Below are 19923 nucleotides of genomic sequence, written 5' to 3'. Positions count from 1 at the left end.
CATTCACAATAGCTGAGATGAATTCATAGTGCATCACTTTATCTTCAACCTGAACCTTCTACCAGGACCCACAGTAAAGCAAATGTCCTCTCAATGCAGATGCTCTTGCCTTGTACTTGGGTCGTTCCACCTCAAAAAGCACCAGAAAGAGGATTTCAACAACCACCATCCCAGATTGTTCTGAAATAGTTTCTGTTGTTAGAAACAGATAAGATTAGCATTCCTGCAACATTATTTTGTTGCAATATAATAATTTGATCTCTGAGAAATTAAGCTAATTGATTGCACCCAAAATGTGCCATTTTAATTTATAGGATTCATATAATATTCAATAAATATAGTACCTAACAACTGATTTGGACCAAACTTTTTTTTAAACATTGAGTTAAACATGAGGAATTCAAATAAATGGTCAAAAGCCACCCACGGATCCCCCCATGCCCCACACCAATCCCACACCAATATGTCTTTCTCATTATTTCTCATGTCTTTCTCATTATTAGTAAAAAGTGGCCAATTTGGGGACAATCAATTAACTTAAATTATCAGAAATGAAATTATATTTCAACGAAATAATGTTGCAGGAGGCTAATCTGGTATTTTTCTAACTACGGAAATGATTTCAGAACAATCTGGGATGATGGGTGTCATGGCTTGCTGAAATGACATGGAACGACCCACTACATAGTCAGCAGTGTTAGGGAAGCTAATCTAAAAATATAGTTTACTCAGCTACCGATTACATCACAATGGAAGAAGTTAAGCTACACTAAAGCTACCCTTAAGAAACATACAGTATAGTTTACTGAACTAAAGTTACTGGGGAAAAGTATTTCACTACATCCAAACTACTTTGTGAAAAATTATCCTAATATGCAAATCTGAAATGTCATAGCTACAAATTTCAAGAACAGGTCATTTTGGGGTCAAATGCTAACAGAATGTTTAATTTAGCCAATTAAACACAAAAACGATGTTTCTGGTGCTGAAAAAGAAAGGAAATGATTGCCTACTACACCCATATTTTATTTTTGTAGTTAGCTACACCGTTACATGGCAACAAAAACAATATTAACAACAAGCTACTGCAAAATGTAGTTAATTACTAGTTGAACTCCATGTAGTTCACTAATCCCCAACACTGATAGTCAAATCAAACTTTATTTGTCACATGCGCCGAATACAACAGGTGTAGACTTTACCGTGAAATGCTTACTGACAAGCCCTTAACCAACAATGCAGTTCAAGAAAGAGTTAAGAAAATATTTACCAAATAAACTAAAGTCAAAAATAATAAAAAGTAATATAATAAAATAACGAGGCTATATACAGTCAGTCATGTCATATGGGAACTTTCTTTATTACTGTTCCTTGCATTTTAGCGGTCATTCTTTACAATGAATGTCAGCACCTCTTAGACCTTCTTCTCAGTTATTTTCTGATTTCTCATCTTTTTCTTTGGGTCATTCCACGAAATGAGTGCCTTTTGCCATATAAACTTTCATATTTTAAGTATAAATTGTGTACAAATATAGAATTGTAAAAGCCTGTTATATTAAATGAAGTGCCCTTTATAGGCCACATGGAAAATTCAATAAATCAGATTTTTTTTATATGAATAAAGACTTGCTAAAGTGACAGAATTCAGCATTTTGACATTATCTTGTCCCTTTGTGCATTCACCATCATTGTAAAGCCCTAGTTATGTTGTTGCTTTTACAAAGTCATTTCTGAAGATTATTATTTATTTCATGTGATTAGTGATTCATTTTAAGGTATCAAAAAATAAATCCCTAATTTAAGGTCAACCCTGTTACGTGAACTGAACTCTCATTTTAATATGGTGAAACTATTCCTTTTTAAATGTTTTTTTTTTTAAAGAAACATTGAATATCTAATAGTCAAATCATAGTGTAAAAGCAGGTGAGCTGGTTCTACTCTTTTTGGCCATTTTCAGGTGTTTTGTGGTGGAAGACTGAGCAGATTGAGCATAACACTTCAACCCTGTTACCCATGTATAGACAGGCTAAAAATGTTTTAACAATTTAACAATTGTTGTGAAGCTTGAATTCATTTTCCACTCCCTGTTGCACACAACAAGCTTCCATTCCCCCTGTCACATGGGGATTAATGGCTGATTTAAGATGAAGTTGTCAACCCTGTTTACGGTCAACCCTGTTACTTTATTTGACACTTAATAGGCACTTACTATAGACATTCTTTAATTTAACCTCTTGAGATGGGAAAACACATTATTTATTAAGTTGAATGTGCTCTTTATGACAGAATGTTAAAATTAGGTGAAATCAAAATGTTTAGTTGCATTACTCAAAAGACACCTAATAAGTGGAATGATCCCTTTACTTAAAAAGAAAATCCCCCTTCCCTGCTGTTCCAGCTCTATAGTAATTTACACCTGACACTTTAACTTATTTTCAATAAATGTCATACATCCCTGAATAAAAGAATGGCTGAATATCTCTGGTACATTCAGTTTGTTCTTAAATTCCGGCAGCATAGTTAGACTGTGAGGTAGCAGGCCTAGCAACTGTAGATTTTTTCCTTTACAAGACAAAAAGGATAACAAATAAAACACTGCTCTCTCTTTTATAAATGTGGATATTACTGAGAGATTTCTTATGTAAGTAAACCATCTCCTCTGACCTTGCGCAGTCGTCCAGTGCTGGTGCCCAGAAACACCACGGTATGGTTGTGTATGTTGTCCACAGCAACCGAGCTGAGGCCCAGGGACACAAACAGGGGCGTGGCCCTCAGGGGCCTCCGTAGGGCCAGCGGGTGCTGCAGGTGGGCCGCTCCACAGTCCAGTTGCTCCGGTTGCAGCTGACAGACAGAGAGAAAGATCTTATTTTAAAGTTGGTTTAAAATATCTCAATTTACAGGAAGAGAGACCGGCAGGCATGCATGTCGGCAAGCAGAAAAAGATAAATGGAGAGAAAAATAACCCCAAAACAGTGTAACACCATTATTGGACACTTATGTTTTAGTAGGCTACACTGTAATAATGATGTAATTATAACACTATGAAAAGCTAAAAAGCTATGTCTTCTTGAGAATTGGCAATTTTCCCTCTAAATGTTCAGGACAGCTGAAGGCCTGATGTCAACATTTACCATGTGAAAATGAAAACTTGAGTATATATCAAAACATTCATTCCATTTGATTCAAATGCTTGGATGACTTCCACGAGTGCATGTCCATAGTCTTTTGGAGGGCAAAGGAACAGTAAGGACTCGAAGATGAACACAGTGAAGTGGAAATCGAGAGAGAGAGAGAGCGGAGAGAGAGAGAGAGAGAGAGAGAGATCTTTCCCACGAGCCGCTCCTCTCTCGACCTCTGTGCTTATCATAAATTGTGTCTTTGGCTTTCCTTCAATGGAGGGCCCTCAGAAACGCTACAGATATATCAGATTTTCCCAGTCACCGTTGGGGGGGGGGGGGGGGGGGGGGGGGGGCAGGGGGGGCCAGTGCCTCTGTGACAACAATTTTGGACCCCCTTGTGGCCCCCCTAAATGTGGAGTATGACGACATTTTTACATAGCAAAATTAGTTATAATTCTTTTTTTACATCCTTTATTAGACAGTGGCAACGCAGAACACTAATGATAATGAACATGATCTTTTGCCTGCTAATGCCTGCATTGCAGTGAAGAAAACGATATGACAACAATAATGTCTAACGTAACTGGCCCCTCTAACAGTTCAATTGGCCCCAGCTTGGCCCCCCCAGTTGAAATGGTCTAGAACCGCCACTGTCACCACGGACTAAAAGCAAAACCAAGAAAACCCTTTCTTCTTCGGGGCAATGCTGACTTTCTTCACGAAAAACACAACCATTTCAAGCTGCAGATTTGCAGGCCTCGGGGAAACACAGGCTGAGAACGACATTCGGTCGAGATTTCTAATCTGGTTACCGGAGCCTACAGGGCAGGCCAGCACCACACAACACCGCTCATGGGACAGCCCCGCATCTTTACGACCTGACTGTCAACGCAGTGGTCTGGAGACTGTTTGTCACGACTAGCGACCTGTCAATCTCACCACAATGAAACTATGGAATTTCACATTCCTCAGATGCCGCGAGCGGCATAAAGACTTTTCATGTTAAGAGACTTTTCCGTTAATAGGGGCGCTTTAGCCTAAATAATAAGGAGTGGGGCTTTATAGTGTCAAAGTAACAGCCTTTATAGATCTATAAGTTAATAAGAATAAACTTTTCTTCTTGAATTGCATGCGTAAAATATGAGAGAATGTGCTATGTTATTTGACACAACACGATTCAACACTGATTTACCAAGATTATTTAACACTGCTTCTCATAAAATAAATAGGCCTACTATATTTTTCTTAGAGAAGTAATCAGTTTGCCCAGGGAAATTAAAATTTTTTTAGCCTACATGTAATTTAATTGAATGTGTTGTGTATCGATGGCAAACGAACGTTTTCTTTAAAAAAATCTAAATACATAAGTCCATTCTTCCTCTCCAACATGCAATAGGCTATAGGCCTAAGCGTGAATGAGCTGGCGCGGATGTGACATTCACAGAAATACCCCGCACGGTTCCCATAACCTTCGCGTGCTTTGGAAGATTCTTCACACAATCACCGCCCTGGGCTGCGCTCGTGACATCGGAGCTTTCCCCCCAGAAATGATATGGGGTGATTCATTATTCAAACTGTCATACCAAGTTGCCAAAAGCAACATATTTGCGGAAATATTTATTTATAGTAGCAAGTCCAATAATAAATACATCTTATAATAAATCTTTCAGAAAAATGTAACAGAATGTTTTTATGACATTATGCAAACTGGGGAAACGAACAGTGCCGTATTGCGCGTTCCATGCGTAATTGTGGCTGCTAACTTTATCTAGGCTAAATCAAATAATACAAAACAGTATTGGTTTCAACCAAGTCTCCCAAACACGAATAAGCATACAGATCTCACTGAAGTGTAAAATGCTTCACTTACCACCAGGTTCCCTTTGTGTACGCATGCTGCGCCCGAACCCTGGATGACGCTGTCCAGCACCTGCACATCGCTGCTGGGGGAGTTGGAGCAGTTCCTCCGGCCCTGACGGATCTCCTCCTCGATATCTGAGAACCGAAACGCACACAGGGCAGACTTTCTGTCCGATTTGGTGAACACTCCGAAAAGGTGCGACTCCAGCCCCTCTCCGGTCACCGAGTGGATCACCGCCGGGTGAACGGAGACCAGCCGGTTGTAGATGTTTCCGTTATATCCACACTGAAGCGGCATCTGGATGAAGGACTCAGTGAGCTTTCGGCTCTCCGAGGTGGATTTTCGTGTGTTCTCAGTGTCCAGGCATATCCTTGCAAGGATGCTGTTCGGCTGGCTCTGCTTGTGGCCCATATTCGCGTCATTGTTGATAGCAATATAAGCGTAGGTCTTCTGAATGAAGGCATGAACGAAGTTTAGTTTATTCTTCTGCTTCACCTCCTGTTTTATCTTGAAGACGTTATCCTCTGACGGGTTGATGTCATAGGTGAACAGCCTGGATAAATCATTGATGTTCAGGGACCGAATGGCGATTTCGGGTGTGTTCTCGAAGCGCAGGTCCTCCTTGCTGTGGTTCTTGGGGAAAAACTGGGTTCCAGCGCCGGTGTAAGTGGCCCCGACGAGGAGCCGGGTGTTACCCCCGTGGCTCCTGAAGATGAGCCCCACGGTGGAGGCGTTAGGGTGATTGGCGGCGATGTTCAGCATGCTGGGGAACACGGTCTTCTCGCCATGAGGGGGGAACTCCACGGCTATCTCCGATATGTTTTCCATCTTCCTGAGCTCGCAAAAGCCCTGGTACACCGAGCCGCATATCACCAGCACCCCCTGCTCCCTGTCCAGCTTGAGCAGCTTGTTGAAGTTGTCGGTGAGGGATTTGGGGTGCTCGCAGGGCGCCTGGGGCAGCTGCGGCGCATGGCACAACAGGTTGTCCTCCACCGGCCCCGTTCTCTTCTCCACTTCTACGCTCAGGGTCCCGTTAAGCTGGTACACCGTGTTTACCGTAGCCAGGTAGACTTTTCTGCTGACCTCATCTACCACAAAGTTATTTGTCTGGTTTGGAGAGGCGAACGCCTGTTGGATCTGTAACGCGTTGGCAAGGCACGGGCTGCGATGGGCATTCCAGGCCGATTCCAGCACCAGAACGCCGAGAATCAGAACTACTATCTTCTCCGAAGGAGGCATTTTTCCTTCTGGCCGGTTTCCGCGTGTTCTGTGCGGAGGGGTGCATTGAGTAAGGACAAAATAATGTGTTTGTTCCTACTGCGACAATCTAAAAGGAAATGCTGTTTCCTGCTCAAAACCCAAACACAGAGTGACGCAATAAGAGTCGTGCTTCATTTTCCCAGCGCAGCTCACCGCGGAAGAGAGTTGAGCGCGCAGAGCTGTCTGCTGCCCCTCTCTCTGCCCACTCCACCTACAGCCCCGCTCCCAGCGGCTGCAATCCTAAACTCCCCATTAATTCTTATTAATTGGGAGTATATAGGCCTACGCCTTGGAATTTCATAATTTAAAATGTATTCAGTCAAAGTTCATTGTTGTGATTAGGGCATGCTAATTGTAGGTTATTTGCGTAATGGACATCCACACACCAAGGCAGAACAATAATGGTGTAATTACTGTTAATGATCCCTCTCATATATATATATATAAAATAATTTTTACAAAATAATAATTTGAGAGGAATGAGGGGAAATAATCATTTGAGAAGAAAGTATAGCCTATGGTCCCGCTCCTCTTAGGGTTAATGGTGGGTCCTGCTCTCACCTCCTGCGGCCAGTTGGTCCCTTGGTTTTCAGATTAGTTCTGCCTGCAGATACGCAGAGGGCTCCGTCTGCTCTGCGCCCATACGGTGGGGGTAAGCTACGTGAAAGTGCTACCAGATGGGCACCACAGCGCACCTTTCCGGTTTTTGACATTCACATCTATTTAGCAGAGCTTTTGGGTCTGCGCCTCATAAATATTCTAAAGCAACACATGTGCACCTCTCAAAAATGTGTTATTAAGTTTAAAGGGACAATCTGCTGTTGCTAGATCCATTTTTGGACTTACTATGTACCCATTGATTCTTGACGAATACAACCTTTAAATTAAATACAAAATAAAATAAAATGGTACTTGCCAGATGCGCCGAATACAACAAGTGTAGACCTTACCGTGAAATGCTTACTTACAAGCCCTTAACTATATTTCTTGAACTGCATTGTTGGTTAAGAAAATATTTACTAAATAAACTAAAGTTTTTTTTTTTTTTTAACAAAACAACAATACCGAGGCTATATTCACAGTGTACAGGTTAGTTGAGGTATGTAAACACGCTCATGAGCTTAGTTCTACTGTCGTACCCACTCACAAAATATAGCCTACAGTTGTTTAACTCCAATGTTTGTAAACAAAGTAAATAAAGAAACTCTGTATAAATTTTCATATCATGGATATTCGGTGCTTGGAGCCATAGCTCTGTCTGAATTTGAGAGTGGTTACATTTCTCCAGCCCCATCCTTCTGGTTTTTGCGAAACAGGGGAGGGATTTGTCTTTTTATTGTTTCAACTACTGATTGCCCCTTTAAACTTACATTTTTCCCAAAACACAAATGAAGTGCTTCTTGTGAACAACTATGCAATGAGAGAACATGGAAAAGCTGAAGGGACTTTTAACAAAAAGTGACAGCGCAAAGTGAGAGTCCGTAATTTTGGATTAGGCTACCCATGGATTTATTCTCTCTAGAGCCGTTCAGATAGGCCCACAGAAAATTAATACAATTACCAAATGTGATGGCCATCACTCTGTACTATTCGACGCATTCTAACCCATGCGTCATGCCAGTTTGGACACTATCAAAGCCCGCTGGAACTATTATATCTCTCGGGCCAGCTCTGTTCCTCTCAGATCGGTGCACGCCTCCCATCATCACTTGGCGATGTTATTTGCGCTGATAAACACCGCCCGGGTCTGAGTGTTTACGTTGGCCCGCATTCACGCTCATCTAATCCGACAGCGCGGAGGGGCAGGAAAGCGGTCTGATAAGGAACGAGCTGACTGATCGCAACGCAGGACCAACAGTCTCCACCACACATACATACAGCCTAAACCTACACACACACCCTCCAACACACTCCCTAATGCCCCATTAAGAGTGAGAGGAGTGGGAAGGGACCGGGGAAATAGACTGGGGAGAGAGGGGGTATCACGGGTCACTGCTGTCAAGGATCAGATATCACTGAAGAGTGCTGCGTTCTGGTTACACTCGATTGTTCGTGACACCTTACGGATGCGCGCGCGCGTGTGTGTGTGTGTGTGTGTTTTGAGGTAGACTTATTTGTCATACATGGGTCTTGTAATATATGCAATATAGATATGGTGCATCAAGAAAAGGCATTTAAACAGTATTGGTGCGTGTAAGAGAGAGAGAGAGACTTCCTGAGCCTTCTCTCACAGTGAGGAGAGGGCCTTCTGGAGTGAGAGACTGCTATTTTCTCTGTTGTCAGTGAAAACAGCTACTGCTCTCTACTCTGTGGTGGAGCTCTGAGGCCCGGGCTCTGCCCACCAACCTGTTTCCTGACAGATAAGAAACAACACCTCCACAAGGCCTGCGTCAACACTCCACTGCCCATCAACCCCATATGGACTGGCATTGTGGTGCATGAACAGCTAGGGAATATGAATGGGAAAAATACACACACACACACACACACACACTAAATATGGTGTTTCAAGGATCAATTTGATAACTTTGAGCATACAGATCATCTGTGTGGGTCATGTCAGGAAACTAAGGTGCTATAAACATGAGAGGACTGCCATCTAGTGGATTAATCCACAAACGTCAACAAGGCTGATTTATTCACACTATAATCAATTCACATTTAACACTAAAACACCATCAGTGCTTCAGCCTATTTTGTTCCTCAATTAAACATTTCATCCAGACATAGTGTGGTCCAGGCAGTTTAAGAATCTGTTTTACAACATTACTTTGCTTTAAATAATTGCTCTTATTGGTCCATTTCCTCCTTAACCTGAACCATCCTTAACCTGAACCATCCTTAACCTGAGGCAGGAGCTGGCCAGCATGGAGGAGATAATCGCTTACCAATCCTATGAGAAAGCTAGACACACCCCAAACCCCTCCGATCCTCAACACACACACACACAAGTCATGGGGCCAGGAGTTAGTCAGGAATGCACTTTTATTATCCCACATCAGAAGGCACTGGAGTGGTTTAGCACACAACCCTACCCTACCACGCTGCATCGGAGGTCACAGCAAAGTCACACCAAGGTCAGAGGTCAACTCAGGAGCCACTCACCTGGGCAACGTTCAAGATCACAACAATGATCAGTATCTTTAAACTGATTGGTGTGTAATAACAATATCCATTGACTTCAATTAATTTCTATTTAGTGATTAGACTGACAATAAATTCAGTGCAGTTTCTGGTTTAAAAGTGTTTCAAAGATCCTGAACATCCTGGTCCTAACACTACGGAATGCTGGTCTGCAGCTCCCACTATAAGTTATGATCTTCATCAAACAAGCGTCAGAATGGACTGCAGAAGGACTCATTCATATCATCTAGGTCGACTGAAGCTCCATGAACAGATGAATGGTAGGATAAGACGGATAGAGAGCCATCATATTCAGCAGTAATCAAGGACCAGGTTTAGGAAACACACACCAGGTTATTAGCAGTGAGTGTCTCAGAGAAATTACCCAGACAACCTTGTAAAGGTATATTCTGTTAGCCTGGTCCCATATCAGTTTGTGCTTAGTTTAGCCAACTCTTCTGTTATGTCATGACTGTGAGAGTCAGAGGAGTTGGCTAATAAAGCACATACAGATCTGGCAATGTGAAATAGGACAGTTTTGGCACATACTGGTATGCTTGAAAAAACAGGGCAATGAGGTGAGAGATGGAGAGATAGGACAGTAAGGCTGCGTTTACACAGGCAGCCCAATTCTGATCTTTTACCCACTAACTGGTCTTTTGACGAATCACATTAGATCCTTTCACATCAGACTTTTCTCAGAGCTGATCTGATTGGTCAAAAAAACAATTAGTTAAAAAAAGATCAGAATTGGGCTGTCTGTCTAAACATAGCCATTGTGATGGAGTGAGTCACATTCTTCATACAGGCAGTGCATTGAACAACAGTAGCATGGCAGTGGAGACTGTTGTGTATGTCTGGCAGACAGTCTATGCTTTTTCAGCTGACACAATGGGTGAGCACCAGTGAAAGCAATATCATGGCAACTCCACATTTCCTGCAAAGTGGCCTTATCTGTACCTACGGTCTCTCGTGGCTCCGTGGTGAGTGGCCCTAACTGTCAAACCCTCCCTCTTGTCTAAGCTGGTGCCACTCTCTAAAAGTCATTAGAATTCATTACATCACCTCTCCTAATTAAAATGACCTCTCCTAATTAATTGACTTTCCTTTAAAAAAAAAAAGACACATTTAATAGGACGTAAATCATTGCTAGTAGAAACAGTACGGAAGCACGAGAAGTCTCTTAGCTTGACACGCAAAGTAATGTCCGTCAGTCTTTTGTGTCCGGAAAACAAAGAGTACTCGGTAGAAAGGTTCCTTTTCATCTCAGAATCCATCGCGGTGGAAAAAGTGCGAGGCGGGGATTCATTCATCTTTTCATTTTCTACTAATAACAGACCGATAGAGCACTTTCTTTAAGAAAGGCAACCAAATCAGAGTACCATTTATCAGTAGAGGGCCTGAGCCTCTGAGGTGAACGTCCAATCAGTTTCTTGCCAAGCTCCTCTTTGTGCAGAGTGGGAGGAGCTTAACGCTACATGGTACTGAATAAAATGTAAAAAAGAATATATTATTAGAAAAAAATAATAAACAACAATAATATACTTGATTAACCCCTAGAAGAAAAGAAAAACAGTATGACGATGCATCCCGTGAAAGAAATAAACACTATTTCTGAATGTAAACAAAGTTTCATCCTTCCTAAACAAAAGTGATGACTGAGTGGTATTCTCATCTTCCATCCTTCCCTCACTTTCTCCTCAGTCCAAATCCTGCCTCACAGAGCTCAACCGATAGACTAATTCCTCAGCGTCCGTCAAGACAACCACGACATCCCATTGGCAGTTAGGCTCTTCCTGCTTTCTCTCTCTGTGTGTGTGTGTGTGTGTGTGTGTGTGTGTGTGTGGACAGAGTATCCACCCTCGCGCATAGTCATAGAAACACACGTCTCCATTCGGTCATCTGGGCGGCTGCAGGGCACGGTGCGTGTAGCCCGACAGAGCGTCCCAGTTCCTCCAGAGGAAGGCGAAGAGGAGGATGAGGAGGAGGGTGGAGAAGGACCGGGAGCGGGTTTTCATTAGAGGGACTACACAGTTGGCCACAGTGGAGACAAACACCAGGAGCACGGCCATGAGGGCCAGGAGGACGTTGATGAGTTTCCCCAGCAGTGTCCGGGCCGTGGCGTTCTCCAGGCCCTCTAGCTGGACCACCTGCTGCTGCTGCTGCTGCAGCTCCATCTTAGAGATCCGCGTCTGGCACGCCTCCAGAGCTTCCTGCAGGACAGGAGGATAGAAAAGCATTAGACATAGTAGTACACAGTATGGCTACACACAGTAAAGACTACAGGAAAAGGAGGACAGGGCACACCCCCCATTCTCATCAACGGGGCTGTAGTGGAGCAGGTTGAGAGCTTCAAGTTCCTTGGTGTCCACAGACAGTCGTGAAGAGGGCACGACAAAATCTATTCCCCCTCAGGAGACTGAAAAGATTTGGCATGGGTCCTTAGATTCTCAAAAGGTTTGACAGCTACACCATCGAGAACATCCTGACTGGTTGCATCACTGCCTGGTATGGCAACTACTCGGCCTCCAACCGCAAGGCACTACAGAGGGTAGTGCGTACGGCCCAGTACATCACTGGGGCCAAGCTTCCTGACATCCAGGACCTCTATACCAGGCGGTGTCAGAGGACGGCCCTAAAAATTGTCAACGACTCCAGCCACCCTAGTCATAGACTGTTCTCTCTGCTGCCGCACGGCAAGCGGGACCGGAGCGCCAAGTCTAGGTCCAAGAGGCTTCTAAACAACTTCTACCCTCAAGCCATAAGACTCATGAACAGCTAATCAAATGGCTACCCAGACTATTGTACATATTACATATTACCTCAATTACCTCGACACCGGTGCCCGTGCACATTGACTTTGTACCCCCTGTATATAGCCCCGCTATTGTCATTTACTACTGCACTTTAATTATTTGTTATTCTTATCTCTTCCTTTTTTTTGTTGTTGGTATTTTGGTATTTTCTTAAAACGGCATTGTTGGTTAGGGGCTTGTAAGTAAGCATTTCACTGTAAGGTCTACACCTGTTGTATTCAACGCATGTGACAAATAACATTTGATCTGATTTGATTTTGTGTGTCTGACAGACAAATAGCAAAGATCATTACATATAGAACTCCAACACCACCTACAGCCAAGAGGGGGAAACGTAGGTTAGAGACAAGGCGATAAACACACACACACACACACACACACACACACACACACACACACACACACACACCGGTTACTTTTTTGCCACTAACTTGAAAGAACTCAACATCTGTTACATTATGGGGCTTGTTCTAATGGATTCCAATTAAACAAAATATAATTATTAAGTAATTATAGTGTTATTATCTCTAACCCTATCATGTGTTTTAAATACCAGGTCAATATTAGGGCTGTCAGAGTTGTATTTCATTTTTTTACCCCTTTTTTCTACCCAACTATGTGGTATCCAATTGGAGGTAGTTACAGTCTTGTCTCATCGCTGCAACTCCCGTACGGACTCGGGAGAGGCGAAGGTCGAGAGCCATGCGTCCTCCGAAACACAACCCAACCAAGCCGCACTGCTTCTTGACACAATGCCTACTTAACCCGGAAGCCAGCCGCACCAATGTGTCGGAGGAAACACCTGGCGACCGTGTCAGCGTGCATGCGCCCAGCCCGCTACAGGAGTTGCTAGAGCGAGATGGGACAAGGACATCCCTGCAGGCCAAACCTTCCCCAACCCGGATGACGCTGGGCCAATTGTGCACCGCCCCATGGGTCTCCCGGTCGCGGCAGGCTGCGACAGAGCCTGGGCTCGAACCCAGAATCTCTGGTGGCACAGCTCTTAGACCACTGCGCCACTCGGGAGGCCCGGGCTGTCAGAGTTAATCAGTTAACTCAAATGTATTTATATTTTAGTGCAGACATTTTCATTGCAATTAATCGCATCGTCTGAAAGTGTTCAAAATAAACAGAAAACATCTGAAATACATAATCTATACAGCCAAAAAACAATGCAATGTAAAAACAAGCTGACATTAAGGTGAAAGAAAGTGTGCTTTCTCAATTTACCTAATTTTGCTAAACGTTACTTTAGACAAAATCAAGATGTCAATATTCTTGTAATGTTTTTTGTATGAAAAATCTTGAATTACAGCCTAATTTGAGCAAATTCAGAATTGGCTAATTATCGTGATTAATCACAGCAAATCCTGTGATTAACTCAATTACATTTTTTTATCGTTTGAAAGCCGTAGTAAAATAGTGAACTGTACAATAACCTGGTAGTTGTACACAAAGATTAAACAGCACTGGCTTATGTCTGATTGGGTTTGTTCCTCATAACTGTGCAAGGCTTTCTGTTTGTCTTCAGATAAAGTTGTGATTATGAAATGAATCACAGTCATACATTTGCCTGGCTATCTAGTTTGTGTACAGTGTGTGTGTGTGTGTGTGTGTGTGTGTGTGTGTGTGTGTGTGTGTGTGTGTGTGTGTGTGTGTGTGTGTGTGTGTGTGTGTGTGTGTGTGTGTGTGAGACTGACCTGTATGTCTCTGGCTCTCTCGTAGGACTGGTAAGCTATCTTCTCCTCCATGCTGGCCAGTTCCTGCTTCAGGTTGAGGATCTCATTCTGGTGGAGCTCTGTCAGATCATTCAGCTGCTCCTCCAGACGCTCACACCTACAGAGAAACACACGTTAGTCTAGCAGCTCACACAGACATATACACAGACACAGACATATACAGACACAGACATATACAGACACAGACATATACAGACACAGACATATACAGACACAGACATATACAGACACAGACATATACAGACACAGACATATACAGACACAGACATATACACAGACACAGACATATACACAGACACAGACATATACACAGACACATACACAGACACATACACAGACATATACACAGACATATACACAGACACAGACATATACACAGACACAGAGATGGATGGACGGATAGACAGACACAAACACACACACACAGACATACGCACGCACGTGTGCCCCATAGACAAACACAGGTTCCTGTTTTTCCTGGGCAAGAGGTTAAAGAGCTTTCAGGTGGAATGACACCTGACTGGATGGATGATTATCTGTGAGCTGATCAGCACATGCTTACTCACCTGCTGATGAGAGTGACCAATGGCAGATAATCAGCAGTTTGACACTGACCAATCATGAGGGAGAGGGAGAATGTGATATCTGTGAATGCATGTGTGTGTGTGTGTGTGTGATTAAGTGAATCCCACCACCAGTCTGATCTCATTATGTCTGTCTTAACCAGTTTAAGAGTCACATTTTAATAAGATGTACAACTATGCCCTCTGGTACTGCACACACACACACGCTCTGGTGGTTAATCAGACAATAAAACAATCAGAATAGAGGCAGGTGAATCAGAGAGGGGAAGAGGGAGGGGGAAGGATGGGGGAAGCTACTGCAGAACATCCTGTACCATCCTAATACTGCTGACTGCACCAAAAACTAAATGTTTCCTCTGGGAGTTATACAGGTAGGAGGCTCCATATTCTAAACAATGGTTCAAACACAGTGGGTTAACCATAACTGTGTGGTCAATGCTCAGAACATGGTCATCAGCAGAAGACATGCTCAAAGCTCATTCTGCTGGACCTTATTTTTTGCCTGAAAGACAAAAAACACATACTTGTGACATTTTAGAGAGAAAAATGTTTTTGTCTCCTCGTCACAAAAATCCTCTCCCCCTCCCTTGACTAACATTCCCTGAGATAGCAACACATGCCCTCAGATAGATCTGTGATAGGACAAGATACTTGTGCTCAGGACTGGTTTATAGCAAAGTGCTTCTTCCTTGTTCCTCCAAGGCAGGGACTTTTCCCTGGCCACCTACACTTGGCAGGCTTTAAGGGAGTTTCAGGGTTTCCGCTTCAAGTCTCAAGTCAGCGTTTTGATAACCCCCCCATCCCCCTTTGAGACAATAGTGTTTTGTAAAAAGTGCCAAATAAAAAGACTTGAATGGGTTGTCTGTACCTGTTGTGTCTTTACTAAAAGGTACATACACCTCTTCACTTTAGCAGTCTAGGGCTGATCTCTCAGCCTAAATAATGGATACTGTCACAAGTTTACAATTCAGTTTTAAGGGCAATAAAGCTTCAACCTGTCTTAAGTTGATTAGAGTGGGTTTGGTTTCAGTGAAAACACACCTGCACATCAATATCACTTTGTGATAACCTTCCAAATGTTAACCTTATACATCTCTGTGTGGGTTTTTTCCTACAGGGCTCTCTCTCTCACTCACTCTAGTGCTCTCCTTCTATTCTCTCTCTACATATATAGTGTGTTAAGTACAATGATGTATATAAAACCTGGATTGCTGATGCTATGTATCGGCCCATGAGAGGCTTTGAAGCCACCGGTTGGCCATTTTGGTACTCTCCCGTAGGAGCAGTCCTTCATAGGAACGAATGGAATTCTACAGTATTTCCATTAAATGTTTCAAGGACAAAATGATATTTAATTGTAGTGGGGACAGTAACATTAGTAATCGCTAAAAATTCTACTTTAAGGAAAATGTTTTTATATCGTTTTTCTTTTTTTAATGCTTAGCTCACATAATATAATTTGTAAGTATGCATTAAGGTGTCTGTAATAGAATAAATGTGGCAAAAGCAAAGGTAAATAAATGCATTTCTATAGCTTCCAAAATATTGTTTGCAATGGCGGGGAAGTGCCAAGATGGAGGCACAGTGGAATCAAAACAGCACCCCCTGTCAGACATCTAGTATATATATAAAATCATTGGTCAAGTAAGTCAGGAGCTAAATTGTTCGTCCTGCAGGGCCTGCATGATGACAGCATGTCCTCTAGCTCCCTCTCCCTTCCTACCTGAATCGTTCCTCCTGCAGGGCCTGCATGATGACAGTGTAGTCTCTCTGATAGTGACTCTTCAGCCCCTCCAGATTCTCCTCCAGTCTCCCCTGGCCCTCCTGCACCTCCTGTAGCAGCATGTCCAGGCTAGAGCTCTGGCTCCTCTCCAGGGTGTTCCCCTTGGAGCTGGGGGGGCCTCCGGGAGCCCCTGTGGTGCTGTTGGCCCCTGCCGACCCCGACGTAGCGCTGGAGCAGTCATCCTCGCTGCCGTACTTGGGGCTGGACTGTAGATGGTGGTGACCTGCGCTGCCCAGAGAACTCCCCCCGGCCCCAGTCACCCCCTCCTCGCCCCCTGACGGATCATCCAAGGAGTCCTTCAGCCCGGGGATATTGTCGGCGCTGCCAAACTTGTTGCGGAACAGCGAGGCAATCTCCCGGGGCTTTGAGACGACCCCGGCGGCGGCGGAGTGCGTGGCCTGGGAGAAACTGGAGAGGCCTCCCTTGACACTGTCCACCACGCCCTCGCTGAAGCCTGTAACCTTTGCTCCCACGTCCTTCAGGCCCTGCTGCATGTCCCTGAGGACGTCCTTGGGCTGGCGAGGGATGCCGTTGTGCTCCACCTCCCTCAGCTTGCGGTGGTAGTGCTCCAGCTTCCTCTGCAGCTGCTGGATGGTCTGGGCGGACTTCTGGTTCTTCTTCTCAAACACCTGCAGTTATATAGGATACTTATGTGTCTGTTATAGGACAGTCTGCAGACATTATATACACACACACACAGACACATATACACACACACACACACACACACACACACATATATATTACCTACACATGTTGATGTCGAAAGTTTACATACACCTTAGCCAAAAGTTAATCTCACCTCCAAAACTCAGTCAAACCACTTCATTCATGTCCATACATAAGCTTGTTCGACCTCAACACTTTCAACATTTCTCACTCATAAAGCATACATTGTCACTCATAACACACTGACCTAAAAAACATTAACAACAGGGAGCATTACATAAACAATGAACTTTCTCTTTGAAATTTGAATGATTTTTCACATAAATCAGTATTTCATTATAGAATAAGAATAACACCTTTTCTTTATTGACTGTACTAAAGTATACAGTTGAAATCGGAAGTTTACATACACCTCAGCCAAATACATTTAAACTCAGTTTTTCACAATTCCTGACATTTAATGCTAGTAAAAATTCCCTGTCCTAGGTCAGTTAGGATCACCACTTTATTTTAAGAATGTGAAATGTCAGAATAATAGTAGAGAGAATGATTTATTTCAGCTTTTATTTCTTTCATCACAATCCCAGTGGGTCAGAAGTTTACATACACTCAATTAGTATTTGGTAGCATTGCCTATAAATTATTTAACTTGGGTCAAACGTTTCGAGTAGCCTTCCACAAGCTTCCCACAATAAGTTGGGTGACTTTTGGCCCATTCCTCCTGACAGAGCTGGTGGAACTGAGTCAGGTTTGTAGGCCTCCTTGCTGGCACATGTTCTGTTCTGCCCACACATTTTCTATAGGATTGAGGTCAGGGCTTTGTGATGGCCACTCCAATGCCTTGACTTTGTTGTCCTTAGGACCATGCCTCAGGACAACTTGGCATGATGACTCCTTGCTGTCCCCAGTCCACCTGGCCGTGCTGCTGCTCCAGTTTCAACTGTTCTGCCAGCGGCTATGGAACCCTGTCCTGTTCACCGGACATGCTTCCTGTCCCAGACCTGCTGTTTTCAACTCTCTAGAGACAGCAGGAGCGGTAGAGATACTCTCAATGATGGGCTATGAAAAGCCAACTGACATTTAGTCTTGAGGTGCTGACTTGTTGCACCCTTGACAACTACTGTGATTATTATTTTTTGACCATGCTGGTCATTTATTAACATTTGAACATCTTGGCCATGTTCTGCGATAATCTCCACCCGGCACAGCCAGAAGAGGACTGGCCACCCCTCATAGCCTGGTTCCTCTCTTGCTGTTTGGGGTTTTAGGCTGGGTTTCTGTACAGCACTTTGAGATATCAGCTGATGTAAGAAGGGTTATATAAATACATTTGATTTGAATTTGATTCTGGGATTGATTTGCACTTCTTGCACCAAAATACATTCATCTCTAGGAGACAGAACGCGTCTCCTTCCTGAGCGGTATGATGGCTGCGTGGTCCCATGGTGTTTATACTTGCGTACTATTGTTTGTACAGATGAACGTGGTACCTTCAGGCGTTTGGAAATTGCTCCCAAGGATGAACCAGACTTGTGGAGGTCTACAATTTGTTTTCTGAGGTCTTGGCTGATTTCTTTAGATTTTCCCATGATGTCAAGCAAAGAGGCACTGAGTTTGAAGGTAGGCCTTGAAATACATCCACAGGTACACCTCCAATTGACTCAAATGATGTCAATTAGCCTATCAGAAGCTTCTAAAACCATGACGTCATTTTCTGGAATTTTCCAAGCTGTTTAAAGGCACAGTCAACTTAGTGTATGTAAACTTCTGACCCACTGGAATTGTGATACAGTGAATTATAAGTGAAATAATCTGTCTGTAAACAATTGTTGGAAAAATTACTTGTGTCATGCACAAAGTAGATGTCCTAACAGACTTGCCAAAACTATAGTTTGTTAACAAGACATTTGTGGAGTGGTTGAAAAACAAGTTTTAATGACTACAACCTAAGTGTATGTAAACTTCCGACTTCAACTGTGTATAAATATATATACACACTAGAAATATTTATAGCACGTACACGTTTATAGTACACATACATCTTGGCTTGTTACAGAAATTGTAACTAGATAAATCAGCCCTTCTTGCTCAGTGAAATATAACAAACAAGGAGACTGGCTGACACACACACAATGATGATCTGTGCCTGAGCCCAACATCTTGGTGATTTACAGTACCAGTCAAAAGATTGGACACACCTACTCATTCAAGGCTTTTTCTTTATTTTTACTATTTTCTACATTGTAGAATAATAGTGAAGACATCAAAACTATGAAATAACACATAGAATCATGTAGTAAGCAAAAAAATGTTAAACAAATCAAAATATATTTTATATTTGAGATTCTTCACAGTAGCCACCCTTTGCCTTGATGACAGCTTTGCACACTCTTGGCATTCTCAACCAGCTTCATGAAGTAGTCACCTGGAATGCATTTCAATTAAACAGGTGTGGCTTGATAAAAGTTTTTTTTTTACATTTCTTTCCTTCTTAAAACCTGCTAGGGGGCAGTATTTGCACGGCCGGATAAAAAACGTACCCGATTTAATCTGGTTACTACTCCTGCCCAGTAACTAGAATATGCATATAATTAGTAGATTTGGATAGAAAACACCCTAAAGTTTCTAAAACTGTTTGAATGGTGTCTGTGAGTATAACAGAACTCATATGGCAGGCCAAAACCTGAGAAGATTCCATGCAGGAAGTGGAAATCTGATTTGTGGAATCACCTTCAACACTTTGCCTATGAAACACACAGTGAGTTAGGATTCATTTAGCACTTCCTAAGGCTTCCACTAGATGTCAACAGTCTTTACAAAGTGGTTTGAGTCTTCTCCGGTAAAAACTGACCGAACGAGAGGCCTGGAAAGTTGGTGATAGGGGGAGGGCCATTACTACTATGACGCGGGCGCCCGTGGGTACCCTTTCGTTCCGAAACGTTTAGTAAGACAATGCAATCGTCCGCCTT

General features: G+C 43.1%; 2 protein-coding genes across 8 annotated transcripts in view; both read right to left on the bottom strand.

The window, feature by feature from the left end:
• LOC106566625 (plexin-D1) overlaps positions 1–6438 on the bottom strand; it is a 112564-nt gene extending 106126 nt beyond the window's left edge. The window contains exons 1-2 of the mRNA XM_014134824.3: positions 4990–6438; positions 2665–2841 (exon numbers count right to left, since the gene is read on the bottom strand). Of these exons, the coding sequence (XP_013990299.1) occupies positions 2665–2841; positions 4990–6219 (1407 nt within the window). The 5' untranslated portion in view covers positions 6220–6438. The remainder of the gene's footprint in view (positions 1–2664; positions 2842–4989) is intronic.
• Positions 6439–8840: 2402 nt separating this feature from the next.
• Positions 8841–19923, bottom strand: part of LOC106566626 (transmembrane and coiled-coil domains protein 1) — a 109295-nt gene continuing 98212 nt past the window's right edge. For all 7 annotated transcript variants that reach the window (XM_014134825.3, XM_014134826.3, XM_014134829.3 and 4 more), the window contains 3 exons: positions 16226–16914; positions 13880–14015; positions 8841–11576 (listed from right to left, as the gene is read on the bottom strand). In XM_014134825.3, coding sequence (XP_013990300.1) covers positions 11262–11576; positions 13880–14015; positions 16226–16914 — 1140 coding nt within the window. In that variant the 3' untranslated portion in view covers positions 8841–11261. The remainder of the gene's footprint in view (positions 11577–13879; positions 14016–16225; positions 16915–19923) is intronic.

The sequence above is a fragment of the Salmo salar genome, chromosome 13 (genome assembly GCF_965601325.2).
Source record: "Salmo salar chromosome 13, fSalSal1, whole genome shotgun sequence".
Lineage (NCBI taxonomy): Eukaryota > Metazoa > Chordata > Actinopteri > Salmoniformes > Salmonidae > Salmo > Salmo salar.
This window is presented reverse-complemented; position numbering and strand designations above follow the sequence as displayed.